The sequence below is a fragment of the Schistocerca americana genome, chromosome 3, assembly GCF_021461395.2.
Source record: "Schistocerca americana isolate TAMUIC-IGC-003095 chromosome 3, iqSchAmer2.1, whole genome shotgun sequence".
Taxonomy (NCBI): Eukaryota; Metazoa; Arthropoda; class Insecta; order Orthoptera; family Acrididae; genus Schistocerca; species Schistocerca americana.
In genome coordinates, this window is record NC_060121.1 from 572,510,560 (window position 1) to 572,534,405 (window position 23,846).

At 43.9% G+C, this 23,846-nt stretch overlaps 1 protein-coding gene across 1 annotated transcript in view; it reads right to left on the reverse strand.

Annotated features, from left to right (window-relative positions):
* Positions 1–23,846, reverse strand: part of LOC124606230 (acetylcholinesterase-like) — a 176,200-nt gene that overhangs the window by 10,038 nt on the left and 142,316 nt on the right. Inside the window, exons 8-9 of the mRNA XM_047138206.1 lie at positions 21,581–21,710; positions 5,161–5,293 (exon numbers count right to left, since the gene is read on the reverse strand). Coding sequence (XP_046994162.1) covers positions 5,161–5,293; positions 21,581–21,710 — 263 coding nt within the window. The remainder of the gene's footprint in view (positions 1–5,160; positions 5,294–21,580; positions 21,711–23,846) is intronic.

Below are 23,846 nucleotides of genomic sequence, written 5' to 3' on the forward strand. Positions count from 1 at the left end.
CCACCTGAAAGAATTGGTGTGCTTGAAATTGAACAATACAATGTGGATCTTACTCCTGAGACACCTGTGCCTGACAATGACGCACACACTGTCGTCTACTAAGGTGGAGGCTATCTAAGTAGGCAGCATATTGGTGTAGTTCTGTGTGTCATCTGACACGATTTAGGTCAGTATTTTTCAGTGGCACTCAAAAATGGTTCAAATGGCTCTGAGCACTATGGGACTTAACATCTGAGGTCATCAGTCCCCTAGAACATAGAACTACTTAAACCTAACTAACCTAAGGACATCACACACATCCGTGCCCGTGACAGGATTCGAACCTGCGACCATGGCGGTCGCGCTGTTTCAGTCTGAAGCGCCTAGAACCGCTTGGCCACAAAGGCCGGCTCAGTGGTACTATTTGTTTGCAGAATGTGTAATCGACAACCTTCTGACGACAATTTTGGAGATCAGACAGATGGTGAAATGAGAAATCCTTCACAGTTTTTCTTCGAGTACTTCGCTAAAAATTTCTAGAAAACTGTTGCAAGATAAACTAATGTATATTATTGCCGAAAGAAGTCAAAAATTCTTCATACAAATACTAATGAAATTTTGTACCTTGTCGGCATTGAGATACTGATGAGTACATTGAAATTGCCCCAGAATATGCAACTTGATATCCCCCTTGTTTTATCAACCGCGACAAGAGATAACTACTACAAATTGCGGAATAAGCTGCATTTCGTAAATAATTTGGAAGGTCATGACCCAAATGACAAACTCTGGAGGGTTAGACCAGTAAGTGATGCTTTTAGAATTAAACGTATTAGTTTACCCAGGTCTCAACACCAGTCTGTGTATGAACAGATGATTCCATTCACGGGGAGGTGTATTATGCGAACTTATGAACCTTCCAGACCTTATCCACTAGGCCTCAAAAATTTTATTTTGGTGTGATCAAATGGTCTTCTCCTTGATTTTTCTATATAGACTGGCAAAGGAACAATTCCTGCAAGCTATCAAAAAGAACATGGCCGGCGAGCGGGTATACTCAAACTACCGGCTAGAACTGTACTCAATGATTAAAATCATGTAATTTACAGCGATAGATTTCCCACCAGTACAAAATCTGTTCATCTTTTACTAGATAATATATTTCAGACAGGAACTGTGATGGCCAATAGAATAAAAGAAGTAGCTCCTAAGTTCAAGAGAGATCAGGAGCTTTAGCGGGGACAATGGGCTGAATATGTAAGAGAGGGCCAAGAACTTTTCGCCCTTAAATGGAAGGACAATAAATCCATAATTTTGTTTTACGTGCATAGGGAGCGAACCAGAGGGTACCTGAAAACGACGTTGTAATACAGAAAAAACAACGGTTAGTGTCAACCAGCTATCATCAAAAGTCATAATCGCAATATGGGTGGCATTGATCTTTTTGATAGATACATGGCATACTACAGGTCAAGCATCAGGACAAAAACGTGGACTGTCAGAGTATGCAACCACTTCACTGATTTAGCCATAATTAATTCATAGATTGTGTACAAAAGGTGTTGTCAAAAAGAAGGGATACCAAAAGAAAAGTGGATGTCTCTCACTAATTTCAGAATTCACTTGGCCCACGACTTGGTAAAGGCTTCAAAAATTGTAGAGTCACTGGAACTATCGAAAGAAACTTCTCCGAGTGTGACACAGGAGTACGTCAGCAGTTCTGATAAAGATGAGCAGCATCAGCCCACAGAACGAAGTCTAATTGTAACAGCCAATTACAGAAAGCAAATATGACAGGATTGACCACCTTCTTGAAGATAGTGAGTGTAGTTTTGTCTCAAGGTGTCGGTTACCAGTGTGAAAGTCACGTTCTCGCATAGTGTGTAAAAGGTGCAAAGTTTATTTGTGCGTATTAAAAACAATTGTTTTGCTAAATTCCATAAACATGAGAAGTAATGTGTTCATAAAATGTAATGTTTACATAAAAACGAGAAGTAGGGTGTACATTTTTCATTGTAAATAAAATTATGAGAGTGCTATGAGATCGGCATTTTTTCTCTGTCAAGACCCAATGTACACATATGTGTACATTCAGTTATTCAAACATTATATAAAGTAAAATTTCAAAATTTGTTTTTTCATAATACTTTGAGATCAACTGCACCAAAAAAACCAACTGAAATATTTCTCCATTCTTTCTTTATCTTCGGGACTGAAGGGGCTAAAGCAGAAGTTCACCATTCTTCCATCAAGCAGCGCATGCGTCATCATGTCCTTAATTTTTTACTGGAAACTCATGGGAGTCGGGCGCTTACACATGGAGAAAACGCTGCAAGTCACTTTCGTACGTTTCGATGTAGGATTTGAATAATTCGACTAAGAGTTAGGTGAACCTAGATGTATATAAAAATTAGATAAACTCATTACCGGATCTGGCGGCTGTAAGCTTCCATTGTCCATGACTTTAGTTGTGTGTTATCTGTAGATCGTCGAGAATGAAAATAGTGAAATGGGGTAAAAGTATGCAGGTCTGTTGCGGTAGAAGTTCGCAGGGCATACTTTTATCCCATCAAGAAACTATTTGCGAAGTTTTTCGTTAGATACCTCATTGTTCACTTTAGAGAACTTAATTTTTCTATTTTGTAGTTTTTCTTTCGTTGGGTAATGGTTTTTTCAAACATACCTAACACTCAAACACACCCCGAAAATAAGCACGTCTTACATAGTGGTATTTTCTTTTCAGGAACCGACCGAGAACATGAACGCGACAGCTATTGGCAGAGCCGTTCTACCATGAAGCTCCTGACTTTATTGAAAACGTGAGCGCGATACGGCAACCATCCAGAGCTATCCCGTTTTCAGAGACTTCCTTAAAAAGACGTCTTACATATCACGGAAATATTTCCATTGGAGGAAGAATAAGTAATAGTGCATTACTGCATTTCCCTCGATAAAAGATTTTTGGCTTTACTCTCACATTATTATGCTATTTACTTTCTGAATTCGCCGAAAAATAAACAGTTGCTAATTTTTTATTTCACATATTTATTTGTAATCCCTTCAGCTGGGTGTAAAATTACGCTCTGCGAACATTTTCCCCATGCCCATATACTCAAAATTATTTTTCACGAAAACGTTTATTAGTCTTCTAGTAATAATTGGATAGCACTGAAACTGTTACTCAGTGTTACCAAGATGTCAAACTAGGTGTTGCATGCTGCCGTTCTTCATCTATATAAACGGTTTAAGAGACAATCTTACGCTGTTCGCAGATGTTGCTGTAGATTATCGCGTAGTAAACTTAGGACATCAAAACAAACTGCAAAACGATTTAGAAAAGGTATCTGTTTGGTGCGAAAATTGGCAGTTGAGCATAAACAATGAGAAGTGTGAGGTCTTCCACATGAGTGTTAAAAGGAATCCGTTTAACTTCGGTTACATGATAAATCACTAAAATCTGAAGGCCAGAAATTCAAATAAATATCTGGGAATTACAATTAGGAACAACTGATATTGGAAAGACCGCACAGAAAATGTTGTGGGGAAGGCGAACCAAAGACTGTGTTTTATTGGCAGAACACTTAGAAGCTGCTACAGATGTACTAAAGAGACTGCGTAAACTACGTTTGTCCTCTTTTGGAGTACTGCTGCGCGGTGTGGTATCCTTATCAGATACGTTTAACAGAGTGCATCGAGAAAGTTCAAAGAAGGGCAACACCTTTTGTAGTATCGCAAAATACTGCAAAGAGTATTACTGATGTAACAAAGGATTTGAGGTGGACATTATTGGAACAAAGGTGTTTTTTGTTGCGGCGGAATCTTCTCACGAAACGTCAATCAGCAATCTTCTCCTCCGAATGGAAAAAAAACTGTATTTGCGCTGAGTTACGTAAAGAGAAACGACTATCATAATAAAATAAGGGAAATCAGAACTCTCACGGAAATATACAAGTGTTCGTTTTTTCCGTGCCCTGTCCAAGATTGGAATAACAGAGTATTATTGTCAAGAGGGTTTGATTAACCATCTGCCAGGCAAATTTGCAGAGTATCCATGTAGATATAGACTTAGATGTAGATGTAGTTGATATAACATTCCTGCAAGTTTTTAAAAACGTTTTGTAAAACAGAAATGCATACTTTTATCCCCCCCTCCCCTCCATACTATACAGGAGCCAGTGCCCTGTAACTACGAAGCTGTGTTGCGTCGTTGGTTCAAATGGCTCTGAGCACTATGGAACTTAACTTCCGAGGTTATCAGTCCCCTAGAACTTAAACGTACTTTACCTAAGGATACCACACACATCCATGCCCGAGGCAGGATTCGAACCCGCGACCGTAGCGCCTAGAACTGCACGGCCACTCCGGCCGGCGTTGCGTCGTTGGATGACGTTTCCGGACACAGATTCCTATCCTCCTTTTCTCTTAATCCATCAAGTGGGACTGTAGCCGGTCAGGTTGTACTTGAATAACGGTGGAAAAACCAGCGGCTTTATTTGAATATAATGTCGTTTATTCTTTTTAAAACATGCTACCAGTTTGAGCTGTCGTCTGACCATGCTGGGCTTGTTACTGCCACAGAAGGTATGGAATGCAGTTAATACTGGCCCGCTGCATACAATTCTGTTCATTCACATGAAAGCGGTTTTGGATAGAAAGTTATGTTCAGGCCCTGAGGATGACACCATGTGGTGTCGAAACTGGTTGCATATTTTAAAAAGAATAAACGACGTTAGATTCAAATACAACAGCTGGTTTTGTCGTAACTGTTCAAGTACTATCTTCCTTCTGTTCCTCAAGACACATTTTACAGACCATCTAAGTTTGCCGGTGTGATTTTGAAACACTGTGTATCCATCTTTCATTAGCAGCTTTAGGTAATTCATATTCCCCAGTATACGCACTCCACCCGTTCCAGCTACTACCAACTTACATTCCGTTGTGTACTACTGCGCTAGTAATAATTGAGAGCAGGCAGTAATGCGTCTGCGGTGGGAGTAGCCCACGACTTTTAATCGTAGCCTTCCCGGTACAGATTGTTGAAGCTATTAATTTCAACTTCAGCTGCAGCCTTGTATTCAGAAAATGTAAATTTATCAGATACTGCATTGCTGTAAATGTGCACTCTAATTTCGATGTTTTAAATTTTCGATATTCGCAGTTTCAGTCAGCGGAAATACCTACCCATACTTTGCGAAGTTCGTCCAAAGACGCAGCATGTTTCTGCGCACTTTGTCTTCTTCTGATTCAGGATCCAAGTTATACTCTGTATCTTTTCTCAAGAACAACATAGGCAACTCTCCTCCATGTGAAACTCCTGAAAGGAGAAAGAAAGAAATGACAGATGGAAAAGATTTGGTTATGTTAACATTGAAACCAGTATACTGAATATGGCAAGCAAGCCGTCGACTTTCTTGCAGTCAAAGAATGACACAAAGCCCGCCCGGCTGGCCGTGCGGTCTAACGCACGGCTTTGAAGGCAGGAAGGAGCGCCAGTTCCCAGAACGAATCCGCCCGGCGGCTTTGTGTCGAGGTCCGGTGAGCCGGCCAGTCTGTGGATGGTTCTTAGGCGGTTTTCCATCTGCCTCGGCGAATGCGGGCTGGTTCCCCTTATTCCGCCTCAGCTACAGTATGTCGGCGATTGCTGCGCAAACAAGTTCTCCACGTATGCGTACACCACCATTACCCTACCACGCAAACATAGGGGTTACACTCGTCTGGTGTGAGACGTTTCCTGGGGGGTCCACCGGGGGCTGAACCGCACAATAACCCTGGGTTTCGGTGTGGAGCGGCGGAGGGGTGAAGTGGACTGCGGTAGTCGTCGGTGGGTTCCGGACCACTTACGTTGCGGCAGGGACGGAGCCTCTCCGTCGTTTCCAGGTTCCCAGTTAACATAACATAACATAACACAAACATACACTAGGATTTTACATTTTTACCAATTTTCTTAGAATTAATGACACTCCTGTACATTTAATTCGACCTAGATTTGTTGCAGGTTACACTTGTTGTAAGGTAAATACAGAACTGGTAATCAGAACCAAATATTCTGACGGAAGAAAAACCATCTATACCTTGGGTTGGATCTAAAACAGATCTCTCGCCCTTTCGTCGCTGAGAGTGAAACGTATTTAAAAAATGATTTCTGCTTTCGTAGCGGAAGTAAAACCTAGGCCACAGCTTTATTTTGAAAATTTAATTTAATACGTTGTATAAAGAGATTCTCTGAAGCACAAAGCTATGTAATTGGTTTATCACAATTCCTTTAACCCATATTACAAATAATGTAACGGTCCTTATCAAAGACAACAATAAAAAATGTTTTGCCACCTTTTGAAAAGGGAGATATGGCCTGCAACTATAAAGGGATCCTATATTTATGTCATGTGCTAATATACTGTATTTAATGACAGAGTATAACCGATAGTGAGCGCTCGGATGCACAAGCTTTACACATAAAAGTAATCACTTGGAGCTTCTTGGTGCTCTCCGTGAGTTCTTCCTCGAAATACGAGTGATGGGCAATGCAGAGGTGAGAAGAAGAGAACCATTGCTCACTGGAGAGAAAGCACAGTGAAAGCTTTATTACTGATACAGGGGAATCATCACCATCCGGTTTTCTAACCTAGAAAAACTCCTCCTTGAGAAAGATAACGGATTAGCTAACCTCTTCACAAGTGAACAACCAGCCTGAAGTCCTCAGAAGACTCGCCAGCGGGGGAATCCCATTTTGGATAAGCTGGGAGCCGTCAAGCTGTTATTGAAAACCGTGAGAGCACTTGTTAGATGAATTTACTGTTCGCAAATGAAATATTTTAGGGACTTTCACTGTCTTTAGCAGAATGTGGGCATGCGGGAGCAAGTAATCAAGGAGAGGAGAATTTCCCAGGCGTCAGTGAATAATATGATCGTAACGACAAAGTTTCAGCACTCGAAAGCACAAGGTGGAGAACATCTACATCATGGCTGGTGAGTCCTTTTCGGTGGAATTTTTCTGTGGAGACACCCAATGAGGATTGAGCATTCATTACGATTCTTTTGAGAGACTTCATGTTGGGTCTTCACCTCAAGACTTAATGGTTAGGACTTAACCTGCGCGGACCCATGGTTCTGAACCGATTCAGTGATGACTTTAGTCTACTCCATATTGTTCTGATTCCCATTACAGTCTTAACTGTAGCTGCAGCCTCGTATTCTGCCAATGTAAATTTATTAGACACTTCATTGCTACAAATGTGCACTCTAATTTCCATTAATTCAGTCAAGTTAGTCAAATCTCAGTGTCGCTGGCTTTCCGACTGTGGGCGTGACCCGTGACGTCAACGTAATGTTTGGGCTATAAATATTTTATCCGTCGGCTTTCCGACCGCAAAAGGAACCCGCAACATTGGGGAGGCTCTGCCGACTGTTTTACAGCAACACTATTCTCTTCACATCTAATCTAGGCTTAGGAGTAGTTGTGCGCGTAGTAGACGCACTTGTATTTTTTATTTTTGACAGCTTTTCTTACTTTTTCCTTTTCTCTTTATACCAGATTACTGGAGAAAGTGATTACACGTCTTGAATTATTTATAAATTCTAAATTTTGAAACGTTTATGTAAGAAAGTCAGAAATTAAAAGTATTTTAAAACCTTATGCAGAGTGACCAGGAAAGGTCTCAGAAGCTTTTAAGGGTGTTGCACAATAGGATGTGCCAAGAAATAATTGTTGTGAAAAAACTTCGATACCTTGGGCAGTTTTTGGTTAACCAGTAAATGCAAGTGGTCCGCCAGAGACCGTGTCGCCAGACACTGGGCTTTTCTTCCCTTATGGGCATCCGCGATTCATCGGCACTGGTGGATAGAAGGTGTCTGAAGCGAAAATAGTAACCAGGAAGAGATTTTTCGGGAAACAATGTCTTCATAGCTTTAAATATAGGCATTTCAAAGCCTAGCACTGCAGCTTCTGGTGACCACCCAAGAACCAATTTTCTGATTCCTGGAAAAGCTTTCACATATATTTTCACTTCTTCTGTAGTTCCGTCGTTAGCACGTTTACTGTACAGTTGCCTGAACTGTTTCGAACAACAATCAGATGTCTCGTTAAAAAGAAGGCTTCAATTCTCGCACAGGATATTATCTGCTTCTTCACAACCGAACACCAGTGTTATTTTCTCCAGAACAGAACCGTCACCAGTTTTCAGAAGACTGTTAAACGAACTCTTCACCAGGACATGAAGATTTTTTTGACAAGTAATAAGCTGAATCGAGAAATGTAAAAAAAAAAAAAAAAAAAAGTGACAGATGATGTTATCTCCAGACTTCTCAAGTTCAATCACCAGGGTTTTCACAACATTCATTCCAAATCAGACGGCTCTCGTGTGTCTCTCCTTCCCCAAATATGCTTTCATCTTCCAGCAGTACCTTGTTGCACTGTCACAGATTGTCCATACCTTTAGTACTGATGTACTAGGTTTTGATGGCATGTATGGTCGAAATGAATGCGACATCGAAATGTGACCAACTGTCCATCCACGGTCATGCACCATCCTGGAATCTAAGTATCCCTCAGTTTCCCTCATCTCAGAAACTTGTCTGATTTGTTCCAGTTTGTCATTTGACATATGTTAACATCAGGATATTCCACGGTCAAAGCGCAACACCCTCAGAATAGCATGGAAGCGATTGCGAGACATTGAGCATTGAGCAGTGGTCGCCGTTCTCCACACTTCAAAGGTGAGTGACATCGTCATTTCTTGACTGGTAAACAGTCGGGATCAGAATATAAAACAACTTTTCCACTCCATCCTAATCTATATCCACCTAGGCTTTGTAAACGATTCAACTTTCCTTGTGACTCCACAAACACACTTTGTCCATGAGGGGTACATGAAATAACAACACAAAAAAGACTCTTCATTATCACAGATCCTAATCGAATACCTTGTAGGTCCCCGGTCTTCTTTCAGTACATCATTTTCGCACTGCCAACCAGTAATAGCACCCAGAGCATCAGTAGTCCATATTTCATTCCTATTATTAGAAAATTACTACTCGTACTCAACAGAATTTGCACTAATTCGTGACATCATCATCTTCGTGTTGTTCTGAGTTTTTAGCGACTTCTAGCTCACTATGATCATCACTGAAAAATTCAAATTCACTAGGTGGGTTTTCAGAACCAGACGACTGCTGCAACAATTCCCTTATCTCGCCATCTAACAGTCCTTTTTGCTGTAACATTTTATTTTTGTAGAACAGACAACTGTTATGAAATAATGCACCAGACTAAATATGTACTTATCACTCGGATGAAGTCTAAGATGCGAGGCAACAATAGCCAATAATGTTACAGACGCTGAGCAGACAGACATTATCACGATTAAAAATTGCGTGTGACAGGACGGTACTGCAAGGCGAGTACTGGAGAAATCAATATGTAAGGTGTCAGGCAAATCCAACACCTTCCATGAAAACTCTGACATGATAAGCAGATCCAGTAATATGTCACATAGCTCCGAATAAATCGTGACATTAAGTTAACCAAAGTAATACGTGTAACGAGTGAGCAAATGGAATACTACAGACTAACACAAGAATGCCAAAATGTATGTCATACCTTCCCACCGTGAGACAGACGCAGTTAAGAGGGGAGAAACGAGAACAGAAGCCGAGAGCAGAACCGTGTTAAGCTAGAAGGCCCTACGATAAGGGACGGACACCCACGTCGCCAGCTAACCGCTAGGACCACCCCCCAGCCCATGTTAAAAGCTAGAGCCCTCCAGAAGAACAGTATAGATCTTACGATAACACAAAAAGGGCCACACCAGCCGCAAGTTTCAGCGTGAGACTTTTTCGCGTCTCTGTTACGTTGCAAACGTTAAAAACATTGCCCCACCACGAAAAGTAACTGCCAGGACCACCCCCCAGCCCATGTTAAAAGATAGAGCCTTCCAGAAGAACAGTATAGATCTTACGATAACACTAAAAGGGCCACACCAGCTGCAAGTTTTAGCGTGAGACTTTTTCGCGTCTCTGTTACGTAGCAAACATTAAAAACATTGCCCCACCACGAAAAGTATAACGTTTCTCATGGGATAGACAGAATTTTTGTAGGCGGAGCTTAAAGTTAACATTGAGACCCTGATTTGTCAGATGAAAACACAGCCAGATAGTCTTTTTTTTTTCAAACCAACATCGGTAAATTGTAGTAAGGAGAAGTTAGGAAAGAGATGCTTCTGAGACGGCCAGGTGAGCGGAGCTGTGCTGGCCGCACCCCCTGACGAACGCCGACAAGGTAATGAATGCACGCGATGATGGATTTTTGAGCTCATAAGGCTTCACTCAGAAGTCTCGTCTGTTACAACCCCTTTTTATGTAATACTAGTATTGATCATCAATTGAAGCTCATGGTATTCACATTTGCTACGTAAGTTAAACTCTGAAACCCGATGATTTTTCTGTTGTACAATTATTGAGAAGCCACATCAGCCACTGTAATTTACGACAAGTTAGATAAGTAATTAAAAATAATTGAGGGTCACTGTAGACCATTTTAAGAGTTTTCTCTTTTGTGAAATTTAATTTAAACCTAGATTATAGATGTGATATGGCATAGGTCATCCTTCGATCCATTGTCTCGGTCCAGGGCACAGTTTTAATTTGCCAGGAAGTTTCATATTAGCGCACACTCCGCTGCAGAGTGAACATCTCATTCTGGAAACATCCCCCAGACTGTGGCTAAGCCATGTCTCCGCAATATCCTTTCTTTCAGGAGTGCTAGTTCTGCAAGGTTCGCAGGAGAAAGTTTGGAAGGTAGGAGGCGAGGTATTGGCAGAAGTAAAGCTGTGAGGACGGGGCGTGAGTCGCGCTTGGGTATCTCAGTTGGTGGAGCACTTGCCAGCGAAAGGTATAGGTCCCGAGTTCGAGTCTTGGTCCGGCACACAGTTTTTTTAATCTGCCAGGAAGTTTCAACGTAATAATAATCATATACTGCCCTCTGAGGGCCAGTGGTAGTTAGAGCGTTAACGGCAGGGTGCCATCTTTCTGACATGACTCGTCTTCAGCCGGACTTTGCTTTCCAAAGCTTAGTCTTTCAGCAGACGGGCCACTGTTATGAGGCTCCTTCCTTGTGTTGTAGTTACAAGATGAGTGATACGCAACACAGTGGCCTATCCCTCTTAGCCTCTCCTCACCTGCGGAGACCACACTGGAGGGGTGGGGGGGTTTGGGGATGTGGGGGCGATTACCAGCCCTCCCTCGTGTTATACCCTTTCTAGTTGGGGACTGTCAGTCAGATATCAGAGGAATAGGTCCTCTTGATGGAGGTGCCAAACTAGCTACCCCAGCGCCTATGCAGCCAATAGATCCTGCTGAGGGTCCTGTATGAGACGCAGCACACAAATGCCCTGAATACGCCCACAGCTTCACCACCAAGTCCAGCTTGGGGGTCCACCACCACCGACAACACTAGGTGGCCGCCAACGTGGCCATCAACATGGACGATAAACTCGTGATGTGGACCCAGAAGGATGGCCTCTCGCTCGCCCAGGCAGAGGCCGAGTTCTTCTATTGGAGGGACTGCCGGTCCCTCTTCACCAACAAGGAGCTCCCTTGCACCTTCCCCGACAGGGTTGACGCCATCAAAGGACTGAGATGGAAGCCTGTACACCACCAGCGCGTGCAGTTTCTGGCCATCCTGCAGGAGAGAGACGAGGAGGGACAGGCGTCCAGTCTAGGGCCAGCGAGGTCGCCGCCGACGACCAGGGAAAGGACAGCACGACACCGCCAGGGATGCCGCAGCCAGATGCCAGTGTTGACATAGCCATCTGGGAAGACCTCACGGAGCTTCCTGCAACTGCACAGCACTTCTTGGCCTGGACCACCACGTCATCGGTTTGGGGCTGGGGATACAGCCCGCCACCGTCTTGGGCATGCTCCCAGATGCCCTCACCTCTGTCGGCTCCATGGAGGGGGAGATTCACAGGTTCACGCCACGCCCCCCACCTAAATAGCAGCAGCCGCCTCAGCGTTGGAGGAAGTGGCGCCGGTGGGAGTTCGCACGTACCCAGGAGGCCCTCCAGCGGTCCTGCACATGTGGCGTGTGGGATCTCCTGCATGGCAGCCTGCTGCAACCACCACCTGACATACCTGTTGTGCACGATTTCTGGGCCGGCCTCTTTCAACAGCAGCCACTGTTAACCGCTGGCGCCATTGGTGACCACCTCTTGCTGCACTCGCAGCCGGTTGACTTCAAGTGCCTGTGGAGGCCGGTCACAGCAGGAGAGGTCGCCGCTTCCCTGCTGCCCAGGAGCTTGTAACCTCCCCCTCACTTACCGACCTTAATGACAGTGAAAAATGAAACCGCGTGTACCTAATGGGAGTTTTGGAAAAGCAATCGTCACCGAAGTTAACCTGTCGGTAAAGAGGGAGGAAAGGGTTACATCTAAATGAAAGGAAAAATGCAAATGAAACTGGTGGAAATTAATTTTGAAAAGGGGTAAAGTTAATAAAGAAAGTAAATGTGCGGCCGTTACGTTAACAATTAACTAGCGGTAATTAGATATTTGAGATTTGGGGGAAATCACGGTCGCCAGTCCTAAGGACAATTACTATAGTAACTGAAAAAGAAAGGTTATTACACATATAATTAACACTAGAAGCGTGGCAACTGAAGGTTGACACGTGTAGTGTGAAAACTGAAAGTTTGTCAGAAGTAATAAATTTCGCTACACCCTGACTTAATTTAGCAAAAGAATTAATAACCGGAAAATCGAAAGTTAATTTAGTGACTGAAGTTAATAGTGAGCTTTCTTTCTGAAGCACATCGAAATTCAGTAAAATACGGTTAGTCTTGGATTACCTCAACAATCATTTCAAAAACTACTTGAATCTACGCAATTTAGAAATAAGAGATTTAACTTTGAACTTGAATTAAACGATTCTGAACAATTAACAATAGTAAAATTTAGTACGTACCAAGCTGAGCTGCAGTCACAGGTAAGCTAAAATACGGTAACAAAGCTCGCACTCTTAATTCGTGCATGTGTAATCTGAATATTGTAGCCAGCTCTGAGACTTTAACTGAACTTTGAAGTTAAAGCAGTGAAATGGAATTATGCTGGCGTTTGAATTTCAACGACACTCGGGTTCATTTCGGAAAAGGAAGGGACCCTGCTTGGCAATGCAATTGGGACAATGAGCAACAAAGGTTCATGCTAAGTTGCTGTAATTTTGCGAGGCAAATGGAACAATTTGAAAAGCTGAGGTCTGCCGTACAGTTCTGAAACTTTACGTGCTTTTAGTCTTCCTTGTTGGTTGATTGAAGGTTTGAAGCCGTCGATCGAGGAGGTGGCGAACAGTCACTCATTGTCGGCCGTCGCTGTTGCAGAAGCTGGATGTTGGCGCGCCTTCTTCTCGACACGGTCACCAGGCGAAACGGGCTCTTGATGTGCGCTAGCTAATGCTTCCCGTCCGCGACACCATGTCAGAAACTATCATCGCGAGTCGAGCGCAATTACATGCTGCCAAACCCCGAAAGCGCGGCAACTCGCGGGAGCGTCACACAACACCTGCTCCACTCGCTACTCCCGCCAGACTCTCACTGTTCCGCCCGCGCTCCACGCGGCAGAGTTAACACTACCAAAGATCCTACAAACTTTGATTCTTCACACGACCTATCGATGTAATCGTTCGATAGCAGTTTTCCCTAGGCAAGACCCAGCGTAAAAATACAAATACTCTTTACACAACAAACCAATTATACATCGACATAAGTGCATAAATATATAAATACAAACAGTAAAACAATTACAATATATAAAGAGACAGAAATGTCATATCTTGAGGTAACAAAACAAGGAAAAAAATAATAGTACAATAGATGGAAATAGGAGGATATGCATTTCCGGCGTTACACGTGCCCCACATTGTCTGAGGATGTTCGTGTAACGTAAACAGACTCAGAAAATGTCCCAAAAAAGAAACAGCGGAAATGCATATGCTCAAAACATCAACAAAATTTAGCATTCGCCTAATTAACCATAAACCAATTTTTAGACGATAATAATTGAGTGGAGACACTCCTAATCGTATTCCACTCTGTCATCTTGATCAAAATAAAACAGGTTGACAACATATTAAAATTCATAGAAAACATAGAAAATGGTTTAGCCATTCTAAAATTGTCAAAATTCCCAACAGTATCAAGAAATGGAATACTATTTACAAAATTAATCAGAGTACATGGTCATAAAAACAGGTAGATCAAAATACGCAAATTAATAATTAATTACATAGAATACACATTTTTACATAACCCTTTCATAATTAATATTCTCGTCATGGGAGTCCATTAAACGCTAAACAAGAAAATAACACACATCAGATCGAAAAAAACATAAATATTGACAGTAGAATTCTTTCAGCTGTCCAGGAAGAAAAACAATTCCGCCTTCCGTACTCGCAAGTACAAAGAATGCCGACAGCGGCCCAAGAGCCAACAGCGGCACCGCCCCGCCAGTATTGTTGCGCCCGCCTGTGCGGCACGCTTGATCTCTCTCGCCCTTGTAACGGCATTTCCAGAACGTCCGTTTCACTGAATTCTTTCTGTAAAACTCACTCCCGAATAATCTCAAGGAGTCCATTAATTCTATCACAGTGGATAACTCAACACTGTCCATCATCACACGCATGTACTAGCCTGAAACTTAAAACACCGTCTAAGTCCATCGGCAATGACTAGTAAAACACATATTCATGAAATCTTACAGCTAGTTACAAAATCATATTTACATTGCTTAATCTACTGTGACTCAGCTGAAAACTTAAACTAGCAGCTTGGATTTTTCAATTGATAAATAATCACTTTCTCTTAAATCATTTAGTCAAAATTAATTACTTATTAATTACAACTTCTTTAATGACCTTGGTCAGTCAAAAGCATGGCAATCTAGCAAACCTTAAATCTTACACTCTATATTTACATATTGTACAAATTACCCATTGTGTGGTATTAATCGATCCTAGGTTGGTACAATTTCAAGTCTACAATATTCCGTAAGCATTTGTGTGAGGCATACCAATGACTTTATATGGTCCATTATAAACAAACTTAAATTTAGAGTTTTCATGGTCTATCTCGCTCGATTTCTCATGAGCTTTTACAAGTACTAAGTCTCCGATTGCAAACTTAGCAAAACGCGCTTTAGCGTCATGACGACGTATGCGAGCATCGGCTTTTAGCTTCATTACTTCTCGCAAACGATCTTTTTTCACACCAATACTAATGTTAATCCGTGGAGGGAATTTGATTATCTCTTCCAATTCACTTTCTACACTTTTGTCAATGCCGAAATTCCTCATGTTATGGCAGTTCAAACTCATTCCTACGTCAATGTCATCCGGCCAGTTAACAATGTGTATAGGCTGGTATTGCCTATGCACACCGTCTCCTGCCTCGTCAAAACTAACTACTATTGTTTTATCTTGGGACGTACATGTCAAAGTTTTGCTTTCGCAGCTAATCACTGCACGGTACTTTAATAGCCAATCTAACCCGATAATTACTTCCGTAGTTAAGTCTGGCACGACGACAAACTCTTGTTCAAATCGTGCCCCACATATCTCGAAGTTGACAAAAATCTGTTTTGTGACCGGTTTACTGGCCTTCCCAGTAGCACCGATAATTTTCACTCCTGTTACTGGCATAACTACGATGCCAGGTCTGTCTTTCAGTAACTCAAATATTTTCCCAGATACAGCACTCAATTCTGCACCGGTGTCAATCAACACGTTTAGTTGTAGGTCGTGCATATTAACAGACACTACTATCTGTCTACACTTGTCCTCGACTGTTTCTTTATTTTCCCACAGTAAATCCTCGTCTATATCCAGGTCATTCCAGAAAAAACCATCCGGCTTTGATCCTAAATCCGGTTTATCTGGCGGCTTTTTCAGTCTCTGTTCACATACAGTTTTAATTTCAACACGTTTGTCCTGAGGCTTAGTCTCTAGCTTCGCCTCCAATACCGAAACCTTTTCCTGTAACTCGTCAACTAGTGAGTGTTGCTTTGCTATCAATTCACTAATTGTCACCTTCGTTGATTCCACTTTGGTCAGATTGATCTCATCTGCCAATCTACCTGGAGGAATGTGCCCAGTAGCATCTGAAATTACTTCCTCTGGATCTGCGCAACCCACACTGCTATCGTCTGACTGTATAATGTCAGCTCTAACCTCATACACGCTGTAATCTATGTGCTTTTCTACCAACCGTGTCCGGCTATCACTAAAATTTTCGTAATCTTTCTCCTTAATACTCTCGCAATGTTTACACTGGAGGTTTGCGTCGGATGGGTCGGCTACTTCTACCACTATAACTTTCGGTAAAGTCTGCCGGTTAGGGCCAGAACTTTCCGTTACTACTTCAACATCTAACTCCTGCAGGACGAAACACGACGAATCTTGCTCGTGCTCCCCATTAACATCAACTATTTCTGGTAAAGTCTGCCGGTTAGGGCCAGAACTTTCCATCACTTCACAAATACTATCTTCCTGTGGGACGAGACGCGGCAAATACTGCACGCGCTCCCCATAAACACTTCTCCCATACAGACCCCTATAATCTCTTAGTTCGTCGTATAAGCGACCGAACTGCCTTAACCAGACCTCATCCCTCTCTGCATCCCCTCGCTCAATGACGGACGTTTTATCCGACATCTGATCTTCTCTCAACAATTGCGAATCATTCTTAAACTCAATCTCCAGTTCCGCTGTGGGTATTACAGCTGCCACTTTATGATCGATTTCCGGAACACTACTTAAATTGTTCTCACTGACAGCGAATGTATTTTCTACTGCCGTGTATACAGCTGATCTACTACTTGTGGGCGCACTCCTTTCTCCTAACACTGGCACACTCTCCCGCCGTTGATTATTCCATACGGAATTTTCATAACGACGACACCTGGGTTTTCTCCTGTTATTGGGCCGCCAAAATTTCTCCACGCCCGGTCGGCCCCTCACCGGCGCGGCTAATGGTTTCCCTGTCTCGTCCCAGCAGATACTCTCCCCGGATACTGCTGCGGCGGCTTATCACACCCTCTGACGTTATTACTATTGCGCGAAGCCCGTATCACGCTAGTATGATACTGGTTTCCGTTATTCCTGTTATTATTTGCATTGTATCGATTGTTATTACGGTCCGAACCATTATTGTTATTGCTGCCATAGTTGCGGTATGCATTATTCCCATGGTTATCGTTGTTGTGGTTGCTGTGGTACCCGTTGTTGTTACCACGGCCTCTACCACTGTCGTGATTATTGCGCCAATTGTCCTCGTCCTCCACTCTTTCCAGGAAATCATTTATTGTTCTGTAATTGCTTCCTACGTAGCGTTTTGTATCATCTGGAAGCTTTTTGTAGAGTTCCCAGACTATTTCGGATTCCGAGCGGCGATCACGCAAATATTCCAACTTGCGGATCCAGCCCTCACAAAACTCCCTCATCGAACCGCGCGAATTCGCATCGAAAGGCCTCGATACGACAAATTCGCGCCAGACACTTTGCTGTTTTTGCTCTGACCAGTATTCAGCCAGAAACAAATTTTTAAACTCGTCAAAAGTCAGGTTCGTAATGTCGAGGTTTAAGCCCCAACGCTTGGCATCACCAGCCAGCACATCAATAACCGCATTAATTTTTCTCTCATTAGTCCATGATCTGGGTAAAACTCTTTCACAATTTTTAATGAAATCCGTCGGGTGTATACCGCCTTTTTTCAAGGGGTCGAACCGCTCCTATTTCGTCAACAACTCCGAACTATGTGCACAGATTGGCACATAGCTCTGTTTTTCGTCAAGTTTCCTTTCTAATTCCGACACCCTCGTAATCACTTGGCAAGTGGTTGTCGCAAGCGTTTCCACTTCCCTCAACGACACTCGGGTTCATTTCGGAAAAGGAAGGGACCCTGCTTGGCAATGCAATTGGGACAATGAGCAACAAAGGTTCATGCTAAGTTGCGTAATTTTGCGAGGCAAATGGAACAATTTGAAAAGCTGAGGTCTGCCATACAGTTCTGAAACTTTACGTGCTTTTAGTCTTCCTTGTTGGTTGATTGAAGGTTTGAAGCCGTCGATCGAGGAGGTGGCGACAGTCACTCATTGTCGGCCGTCGCTGTTGCAGAAGCTGGATGTTGGCGCGCCTTCTTCTCGACACGGTCACCAGGCGAAACGGGCTCTTGATGTGCGCTAGCTAATGCTTCCCGTCCGCGACACCATGTCAGAAACTATCATCGCGAGTCGAGCGCAATTACATGCTGCCAAACCCCGAAAGCGCGGCAACTCGCGGGAGCGTCACACAACACCTGCTCCACTCGCTACTCCCGCCAGACTCTCACTGTTCCGCCCGCGCTCCACGCGGCAGAGTTAACACTACCAAAGATCCTACAAACTTTGATTCTTCACACGACCTATCGATGTAATCGTTCGATAGCAGTTTTCCCTAGGCAACACCCAGCGTAAAAATACAAATACTCTTTACACAACAAACCAATTATACATCGACATAAGTGCATAAATATATATATATATACAAACAGTAAAACAATTACAATATATAAAGAGACAGAAATGTCATATCTTGAGGTAACAAAACAAGGAAAAAAATAATAGTACAATAGATGGAAATAGGAGGATATGCATTTCCGGCGTTACAAGCTCTGCGCCAAGCCTGGACGCCGCCCGCCAAGCAATATGATGGTTAAGATAATGAATCTCATCCTTCTTGCACGAGCACTCCCTCGCCCCCTCCTCCTTGCCTGGAACACCTTACTCCCCAAAACGGTTGCACCACTGACTTTTATCCCATTACTGTATGCTGAGTACTTCCATAATGGTCTAACCTCACGCCTGATGCGTCTGTGTGCTGTAGATGTACATCAGTGGACCTTCATCCCTCGGGGTGGAACGCTGGAAAACACGTTCATCTTGGACTAGGCTCTCATCGACGCAGTCCGCTCCTGCCATTCTGTCTTTGTTGTGTCTCTCGACGTATCTAAGGTGTTCGACTTGCTAGACCATGCTACCCTACGCACCGTTCTGAAATCGCATGGGCTCCCGAGCGAATTTGCCGACTACGTTGAAAGCTACAGAGGCAGCAAGAGGGTGATAACGTAACGGATGGTGGCGGCGTGAGCGTGGTCGTGCAGCAGTCAAAGGGCATCCGTCAAGGGGCGTCCGTCAAGGGAACCCTCTCTCTACCCTCCCTTTCAACAAGGCCATGACATAATGCTTAACACCCTGCCTTCCCACACAGGATTCCGGATTTTAGGTCGCAGAATCAATGATGCGGTCCTCACTGATGATGTCCAGCTGTCTGCATCGACGAAGAGGGGCCTGCAATTCCTCATAGGCTGAGCCATGGCACCCCTCGCACATTTGGGGCTGCATATCAACTTGTGGAAGTGTTTCGTCCCTGCCTTAGTGGCCTCTGGCCACGAGAAGAAGGTGAAGGTAGATGATTCCATCACCTTCACAGCTGGCAACGCCACCATGCCAGCCCTACGCATGGGTGAGACCTTCCGCTACCTGGGGCTGCAGTTCTCCTCTTCTGGTTGGTGCTTGTTCCACCATCGCCGCCATCGTCACCCGGGCACGCCTGAAGCCGCAACAGCGCCTCCTTGCCCTCGTCCACGTGCTGCTGCCGGACCTGTATCATGGGCTGGCCCTCAGTCGCACCTGGATAAGTGCCTTCAACGCCGCGGACGCTGCGAGGCGTGCAGACGTCAGGAGACGGTTCCGCCTCCCAGAGGACACACCCTTGGACTACTTCCACTCTCCTGTAGCCCCCGGGGGCCTTGGCATTCCACCACCCCACTGGATGAGCCTAGCCCCACGGCGGGTCAGACTCCTGACGCTGCAGAGGATGGGGCCAGCTGCAGACGATGCAGGCCTGCGCGAGGTGCAGTTTGACGTCGCGGCAATCGAGCGGCACTTGATGTGGGAAGACCATCTCCTCACGACCTCAGAGCAGTTCGAGGAATTGTGGGCGGCCCGTCTACACGTCGCCTTCGATGGTGCGACCCTCTCCGAGTGCGCCGCCATCCGGGGTAGCACCAGTGGGTCGCCTATAGCCGTGTCTCCTCTCCGGGCGCAGCTTCATCAACGCCATCCGCGCCTGCATCAACGCCTTGCCCTCCAAGGCGCGGTGTAGACGCCGGCTCGCGGCTGACAACCGATGCCGTGCGGACGGCAGAGCCGACGATACCGTCGACCACGTCATCCAGGATTGCGGACATTGTCGTGTAATGTCACGACTCTGTTGTGAAGTACGTCGCGCGAGGACTCGTGCAAAGGGGCTTCGACGTCTCGGTGGAGCCCCGTCTTCGAACACCGGAAGGACTCCGAAAGCCTCACATCGTTGTGATCAAAGACGCCCAGGCCTGCATAGTAGACGCCCAAAAGTACAACACGCCGTCCATCAGGCGTGCCGCCCTCGACCTGCGTCCCGGCGTTCAGAGTGTCACCTATTCATCGGCGACCTCCAATTAGAGGGGAACACAGTCCGCGATCAGCCTCATGACGCTGGGCTTTAAGGTGCGCGAGTTCTCCATCATCTCATCTTACGTCGTGCTGCGCATCATTCAGGATTTGTGAGAGTATGACAGCACAGCGTCCGATGCCCAGGGCTGTTGTTGGGTAGGGTGCTGGTCTCTCTCTTCCTGACTCCTGGGGTCTGTCACAGGAGCAATACTGTCTTTGTCCTAACGTCGAGTCATTCTCCAAAAGAATGTAGGAGCATCATAACGACAGCTCGCAGAGATTGTTGGCTGCAGTACAGTGACTGCAAAACGACTGGGAGCGAGATCTAAGGACGACACCGTGTCAAGAAGACATTGCACGGTTCCCTGCGAAAGGACTACACTACGAGGGGACCATAGGATTGTTTGACTGGTCCTGACGGACAGTCGAATTATAGCAGGGGCAATCTGGGCAGAGGTTACAAGCAAATTGTCACAACGTAACGTCGGGAAGCTTGGTTGTGATCTGCAGTTGCGTAGCGTCTTTTGGTGCTGACTCTACATCACAGTCAGCCAGATTATAATGGGACACTGACTAGGTTTACGTAGTGCTGAGCGGCGTCTCGTTTCTGTCGATGATATCCGATCGACACAAACGTTTCAGTAGACGATCTGGTTTCGTTCTACACGTCATTTTACGTCATCTGCAATTGCCTAGTGTATACTGTTTTTTGAAGCCCTGCGGCGTATTAGTCGTCGAACACTGTTCTTCTTTCTTCACAGTAGCACTCTACAGGTCAAGAGCGTGAACCGTGGAGACATCAGCATACTGGCCGGCTGCCGTGCTGTGAAGATTCCATCAAAAAGGTTTCGTTCTCTTCCGTGCACTTTTATTCGAACCTCCTTCACGGGCCGCGTGTAGCGGAAGCAAGCGTGCAATTCAGGACGACCTCTGCTGTAGCGGTGGCAGTAGCAGCGGCAGCTTGTGGTGGTTAAACCGCTTACAATTATTGAAAATTATCTTCAGTTTTTTAAAGTCTGCCAAGCGAAAACAGAAATAATAGTGACATTATCGATATCATCAGGTAGCACAGTGATTATTTTACTCACCCCATGGATTTGTGAGAACGATGTCTCCTCTGTAGTCGAATATATAGAAATAAAGTGTCAAGTTAGAGACCTCGACGACTTTCTTTATCATAGCGTCGTTGGGATCAGACCATGCGAAGTCTTCGAACAACTGAAAGGATAGAAATAAATACGACAAATAAACTGTCTTTGCTTCACAGAAGGAAGATGGAAGGGCAAAATGTGAATAAAAATTAAAAGACTGATTTGAACTAACGTAAGCTACTTGGAATCACTGAGCCGTTACTGATCGAACATAATGTCGTAACAGAAGTACTTATTGTAAATATTCGCCCGCATAATTTTCTCTGCCTCGTATATGTTTTACACAAATTTTAAAATGTGCACTTATTGTTTGTCGGAAATGTTTTTCTAACAGGTAAAAGTGAGATCCGATGGTCTAGCGAAGACTTATACAATACTAATACATCGACAAAGTTATTCCCAGTTGGGATAAATGGCAAAGACATGCGTGGTATTTACAGCGTCCTTAAACACGAAGTGAAAAATATAAAAATAACAAAAGAAATAGATAACAGTATGTTAAAGAAGGCTATGAGAAGAATTGTGGCTAATTGTAAAAATTATTTACTTGCAACGTCGAATAAGAAACGGAAAGACTGAAACTAAAATTAGTGTATATATACAAAGGCACACATTAATGAAAAACTTTAATGTCAGCAATGACACAGTCCGTTTGGATAAAGGTAACAAAAACTTATAACACGTGACTGGAATGGTTGAAATGCTTAACAAAGAATTATGTGTTAAGTGAAACAAAGATGGAGACACGCAGAAAAGTGTTACAGAATTTTATGCAGCATTGAGGAAGTGATACAACAAGAAAGGAAGTTTCATAGACGTAAATTTGACATCGTCAAATATTGTATTTCAGTTGAAATTCATTTAGCTCTAATTTTTCATCACATTTTCGTGTGATGTGACATCAGAAGTAGGAAACTGAAATATACTGATATATGTTGCTTAAAGAATACCGATAACCTATGCTATCATAATACGTAGAAAGAAAGAACATAAGTAAGAAAGCCTTTGCTATAAGGAATAAAACTTAGGCTGATCATAGTTCAGTCTTCAGGGTTACTTAACGTTGTCTTGTAAGTAATGAAGTAATGGGAGATGAACACCTTAATACGTAGAAGGCACTGCTGTAGACGTTGTCAACGTTGGGTATCGAGAGATGAAAAGGTTAACATAGGCCAGCAGTGAGAAAATATTCATTAACGTACGGATATGTGCATGTAGAAAAGAATGAGTGATCTCACATTAATACCAAACATTTTAGTATTAATTAAAGGTATGTATTCCACAATTAGCAATTTCTTCATAGTGGTAAGTGTAGCAGTCCTGGGAACTCTATTAATGGTGCTTTATTCCTAACACGTGTGTCGTGTCATCAGTAAACACTTCCGGGCTAAGTTGCCGTGGTCGATCTGTAGAACTTCTTCTCCCTGACGTTTCGTTCTCAACTACGGAGAACATCTTCCGAAGTGAGTCGACTCACTTCGGAAGATGTTCTCCGTAGTTGAGAACGAAACGTCAGGGAGAAGAAGTTCTACAGACCGACCACGGCAACTTAGCCCGGAAGTGTTTACTGATGAAGACGCCGGCCGTGAAAGCCTACATGGGATGATACGTGTGTCGTGTATTACAAAATGTGACAAATCCGACGCCTATGTTTAACGATGATACTTAGGAAACGAAACTACCTTTCGTAAAAGTTCGCAATAGTGAGGTCGGGAACGATACCCGATGCTGTGCATTTCGACAATATCGAAACTAGGAAGGGTTGTAGGTAATTCACAACCATTTCCATAAAGCTAACAAAACTGATGTCCTACCCGAACAGGCAACCATATGTTGTTGGATATAACTGTTTTTATTAGACAATGAAAAGCGCAAAATAACGGAAAGTTGTTTACAAAGGATTCCTGTGCCGGTGTATGAGTTCCAAGTCGATTTCAGTGTAGGGAATAGGGATTCTGGCGACTAAGTCAGCTAAGCGTGTAGTTACGTAACTTCGTACTTATGAAAACAGTTGGGCATCGATCAAAAATGGTCCCACAAAAACACACGCACGTATTAGACTAGAAGTTGTGCCGTACCATAATGTCAATTCATTATCAGACGTGTTTATTTACGCACAAGGCTTTCGCAACTTTTCAAAGGAATCTTTAGTGATGGCGGCTGGCTTTCTTCAATCCGAAGCTCGACTTTTGATTAGTTTCAG